This window comes from Ctenocephalides felis, unplaced genomic scaffold, assembly GCF_003426905.1.
Source record: "Ctenocephalides felis isolate EL2017-DRISC unplaced genomic scaffold, ASM342690v1 CF-g0.4_SCAFFOLD_00758, whole genome shotgun sequence".
Taxonomy (NCBI): domain Eukaryota; kingdom Metazoa; phylum Arthropoda; class Insecta; order Siphonaptera; family Pulicidae; genus Ctenocephalides; species Ctenocephalides felis.
The window spans coordinates 110,389-116,278 of NW_020536912.1; the positions used below are offsets into that span (position 1 = coordinate 110,389).

A 5,890-nucleotide genomic window follows, 5' to 3' on the forward strand; every position below is an offset into this window, starting at 1 on the left:
CTAAATGAATATTTTGTACATTATATAAACCATTAACATAGATTACATCTGGTGTGCCATTACTGCTTGAGGTTTCATTATAAGTGAATTATATTTTATATAGATAGACATTGTCTGCAGTGTATAATATTTATTTTACGTGGTGCTGCAATTATCTCTAACATGGCTGGAAGAATCAAGAAATTCACAAGCACGTGCAGTAAACCGCTTAATGAAACGGAGCATACGAAAGAGGAGAACAAAAAAAAATGATATCCATCTATTTAGCATTTAGAAAAATGTGTGATATTAGAACCCGATGATCGGCTACATGTGCAGAAGGAGATTGCAAAAGATGAGCTCTGATGAAATAGAATCTGCTGTGAATATGGCACTAATCCAATCGCATATTTCACCCGCTAGCAACAATAATCAACAAGCCGAAAGAGAAGAGAGCGACGACAATGATTCATCCGTAGTTGATCAGATTGAATCTACAACAAATTCTAAACTGCCATCAGAGAAAAAACGCAAAATGCAAACGCAAAACTTCAAGTGTCAAATGACACACATCTTTGGCCCACAGAAAGTCTAAGTGGCTGAATTGTTGATGGGAGCTCTGCCTGCATTTGGGACATATACGCATACCAGATAGAATGAGTTATATTCAGCAACAGCTATTCGATCTTCTGCATCAAATTCTTCAAGCCCAATTGAGTACTCAATATTCCTCACCAACTTCTTAGTGTAAATGGCTACTCCAGCATATCCTTTTGCATTTTCGTCAGACTTGCAATATAAGTGATATCCTGGCAAATAAAGGTCAGGCAATTTATCTAAGGGGCATCTCGTTTCCTGTAGGCATATGATGTCTGGATTTCAATCTTCAAGATCAACTCCTTTTTTCCCTGCCCATGCTCGAATACCATCTACATTCCATGAACACATTTTCACTTTCCAATGATTCCTGATTGCCTAGTGCAATCTAAAATTTCTGGTATGGGCGCTGAATCTGTGACACTTTTGGAATCAGTTCCTTGAACTTCATTGCTGTTCTTTACAGCCTCCCTGCCTTTTGCGGTCTTGGTGGCAGTTTTTTTCGTTTATTGTGTCCTTCAAATTTCATTGTTTAATTAAGTTTATTGTGTTAAATGTGTCCTTCAAATATGTATTTGAAGGACACATTTTTATTTGTAAACCAAATGTTACAAGATTTTTTTTAAATTTATCTAAAACAAGTTAAAATTATTACACTTTGTTACACTGGTAAAATAGTTTCAGTAAATTTATCATTATTTTACATATTATATATATATATATATATTATATTTATATATATATATATATATATATGTATTTAAATATAGAAATATTTAATATATTATTTGATTTTTTTATATTTTCTTGTGTCCATTTAAATACATAAATGCTTGCTCGTTAAATAACATATCTAGTAATTGTATATTTAGTGAGTGTGAGGGGACCTATCTTTGTTGTTTAGATAACATTTCGACTAAGATAAAGATAACTAAAACCCCAAAACCCCTAAAACCATAATATATCGTGTAATAATTGGTAGCTAAACGCAAAATGTAGTTTGTAATATAAAATTATATGTTATTCACTTATTAATGCAATTTGAAATACTTATAAAATGTTCAAAACTAAGTTATTTGTTATTAGTTGATTTTAAATATTTATTATTTTTTATAATGAAAGAATCTGTAATATGTGTACATTGGAATTTATAATAAATATGTATATTTATATTATAAATTCCTTTGTATATATATTATTGTATATTAAGCAATGATCGTTGTAATAATAATCAAAGAATATTATATAATACATGATATTATATGTATATTTATATACATTTATGTATATATATGCAGTCAATTTGTTGTTTCAAAAAAATTATAATATTGACAATTATTTACTTACATTTATCTATTTCTTTATTAAACATTTGTTTAAACTTTGAATAATAATTTGTAAAAAGTACTCTAGACAATTTAATATTTTTACTTATTTTGAAACGTTAATAAATTACTTGCAAAATTATATATAATAATATATATGTTATAATAAAAATATTTTGTAGAATTAATTTGTTGTAATGATGTAGACAGAAGACAATCTACGAAAATTATTCATGATGATTTATTTTTTATTTTTTGAGCCCAAGAGTCTTTGGGACAAAACCCACCAAAAACGTCCGCAACGATTAAAAGCAATTATTAAATCGATTTTATTTTAAATTTTATATATTTTATAATATAATATAGTTGATAGTTGATATGTATTTGAGCGTCTGTTGTTTTGCAATTAGAAATATTGGTCAAAACAAAGACAATACTATTACGTCTTACGTCTTACGCTCATGATGTTCATTATTCTATTTCAATTGTGGTAAGTACGAATCTCAATTATTTAAATTTATTCTTAAAATTTATGTGTTACTAAATAACATTTCTATTACAGTTATATATATATATATATATATATATATATATATATATATAAATCTCGTGTCACGATGTTAGTTCGCGATGGACGCCCAAACTACTGAACCGATTTTAAATTTTAATGGCTCATCGTGTGCATATATATCCAACTTAGGTTATAGGAAATTTTGAAAAGTAAATTTGAAATATACATATATAATTTTAATAAATTTCTAAAAATTTTGACAGAAAATGACCAAAAAAAAACAAAACACTAAAATGACAAATGTCAAAATTTAAGGAAATTTCGATATATAATTTTTGAAAAAAAAAATTTGATTTTCAGAAAATAAAATTCAAAAACATGTACATATATAGAAATATCCAACATTTATATCCAAATTTGATGAAATGCTATATTCAAAATCACTGTTTATAGTTTTAAATCTAATTAAAAATCAATGCTTAAAAAATTTAAATAAATGTTGACATGAAAAAAAATTAAATGTCATTTGTCAATATTCATGAAAATAATTATATAAATTGATTTACGTTTAGATTTAATTGATTAGCTTACTAAATTATTTCGGAAACCAAAACTTCATCAAAACATTATAGATCAGAGATCACAATAAAAAAGCGGCATATTGAATTTAAAATTAACTAGCTGTAAGTGGAATTCTGTCTTAAGGCAATTAGGGCATCGTGCCTTAAGGCAAATTGCTGGAACTTCCCGTACCAAAAATTATTATTTTTTTTAAAAACGATTAACATTTTTGAAAAAAATTTACTTCGAAAAAATTAGATTTTTGAATAACTATAAATTTGATAAAAAATTACTATTTTTTGAAAAAAAAAATTTATTTGAAAAAAAAAATTTTTTTTGAAAGAAAAAATTTTTTTTTGAAAACAAAAAATTTTTTGAAAAGAAAAATGTTTTCTTCATTTTGACATATTTTGGAAATTCTGAACTCTTTTTCAATGCAATCGTACTGCTTGAACTGCATAGAGACGAAATGTCACAGCGCAAGTGCCGCGCCGCCGCCTAACGCATAAGTATTGGTACGGAACCCATAGAAATGTGAAAAAAAATTATGCTTATTGTTAAAATCTCTATAAAATATCTGATAATTTGATGTGCATATGTCTTATGATCATTTTTAACCGCCGAATAGCATTTTTTTTTACTTTTTTCATTAGATCTCCGAAACCGCTAGACCTGCCTTCATGAAAATTTGATCAATTCTTTATCTTGTCAATACAAGTAAAATGTTTTTTGAATTATTCAAATCGGACGCTACGTTCTCTTAAAAACGGATGTACCGTTTTTGGCACTTTTTGCCCCGTATCTTCGTAACGGCTAGACCTGCCTTCGCCAAAAACTAATCAGCACGTCTCCTTATCAATACGAATCGAATGTTTTTTGAATTATTCAAATCGGTTGATCCGTGTTCCCAAAATCGTTGACGAAAATTTGTATCCGCACATACATACACACACGTACATACATACATACATACATACATACACACACACACACACATACATCCATTTTTTCTAAGGTATGCCAAAATGTTCAGAAACCTTTGAAACGTAAAGATATATAAAAATTTTCATTTTCGATTTTTTTGCGATTACTATAACTTGCCCTACGGGAAGTTAATTATAAACAAAATTTTGACATTTCACAAAAAAAATGTTTAACGACTTACTTCAATAAGAAGCAAATAAATTAATTATTCCAAGTTATGTTATAGGCAATTTTTAACTATTTGTCAGAAAGAATATATTTTATTACAAATTCATATCCATATCAAGCACCGAAGTAACAAATAATACTTAGAAAATGACATATTATTTATAGACAATATTTAATGCATATTTTAATTATATTTGACATTTGCTAATTCAAAATAAATTAAAAATAATTGAAAACAATGTCATAAATCGGATATTTAGGGAAAAATATCAAATAAATATATTTATGTTTCATTTGATTTCAAACAAAAATATAAAAAAACTAATTGCTATGCCAAAATAGATAGTATATTCATCTAAAATTATAGTCTAAATATTACAATTTTGATAAATAATCATCTAATATCTTACAGTACGAAAATTGATAAAAAATTAAAAATCAAACATTTAACAGATTTTTTTTTATTTTATTTTATTTACATATATACATTATTTTCATATCTCAGTCAGACAGAGGTGCCTGGTATGAGAGATTATGAAAAACAGTTTTCATATATATATATATATATATATATATATATATATATATATGATATTCAGTTTTCAGGGCAATACATCAATTAAAAAATTTGTATGACTTCAAAACATTTTTATTTTTTCCATACGTTTCGACATACGTTTCGAATAGCGTGATGTACTTTACAAACTCATAAAAATCTCATTCAAAAATTTATATATTGTTCAATTTAAAATGACAAGGATTGGTTTTTTGGTGCATTGTGAACATTTATAATATGAAATAATTAGGATTGTGCATTGTGAACATTTATAATATGAAATAATTAGGATTAATTCAATTACATAGTCCACTGAAGATGACACAAAACAATGTGTCGAAACGTATGGAAAAAATAAAAATGTTTTAAAGTCATACAAATTTTTTAATTGATGTATTGCCCTGAAAACTGAATATCTTGTAAAATTCCTGCATTTAAAGAATTCAAAGCTAATGAATATCTTTCTTTTCATTTATTCAGTTTTCACGAAACATTTAATGGTTTATTAGGAATAGACAATTTAAGAAAATTAAAAGCAATGATAGATTTAAACAACGAATTACTTATATTACCAAACGTGAATTTAAAGTTACATTATCTAAAAAGCCCAGAAAAAATAATTTTCGACCAAAACATTCCTAGTAAGTGTATTAAAAAATATAAAATTCCAGTAAATATCAAAGAAGGAGAAATTTTAGTAAAACATCAATATTTTCCTAATTGTTTTATCCCAGAAACTGTCACGTTATCACAAAATTTTGAAGCCATCGTCGAAATACATAATTTAAATGATAATGAAATAAATCTAACTTTAACAAAACCAATCGATGTAGAATTAACAAATCAAATTGAACTACATAACTTTTATACCAAAGAAATCGACAATAAAATAAATTATTCCGATATAGAAAATTTAATTCGAACAAATCACATGAACAACGAAGAAAGAATAAAAATTGTAAAATTATGTAGAAAATTCAAAGATATATTTCATAAACCAAATGATAAATTAACCTTTACAAATCAAGTATAACATAAAATTCGTACAACAGATGAAATTCCAATATATACAAAATCTTATCGATATCCTCATGTACATCGCGAAGAAGTGAAAAAACAAATAAACGATATGTTAGAACAACAAATAATCCAACATAGTAATTCACCGTGGTCTTCACCTATTTGGGTAGTCCAAAAAAAATTAGATGC

General features: G+C 26.2%; 1 protein-coding gene across 1 annotated transcript; it reads right to left on the reverse strand.

Annotated features, from left to right (window-relative positions):
* Positions 1-570: 570 nt before the first annotated feature.
* Positions 571-927, reverse strand: LOC113368006 (DNA-(apurinic or apyrimidinic site) lyase-like). Its single transcript, XM_026609569.1, has 2 exons — positions 906-927; positions 571-851 (listed from the first exon to the last, which is right to left on the reverse strand). Exons 1-2 carry the CDS (start codon positions 925-927, stop codon positions 571-573), a joined length of 303 nt encoding a protein of 100 aa, XP_026465354.1.
* Positions 928-5,890: the final 4,963 nt, after the last annotated feature.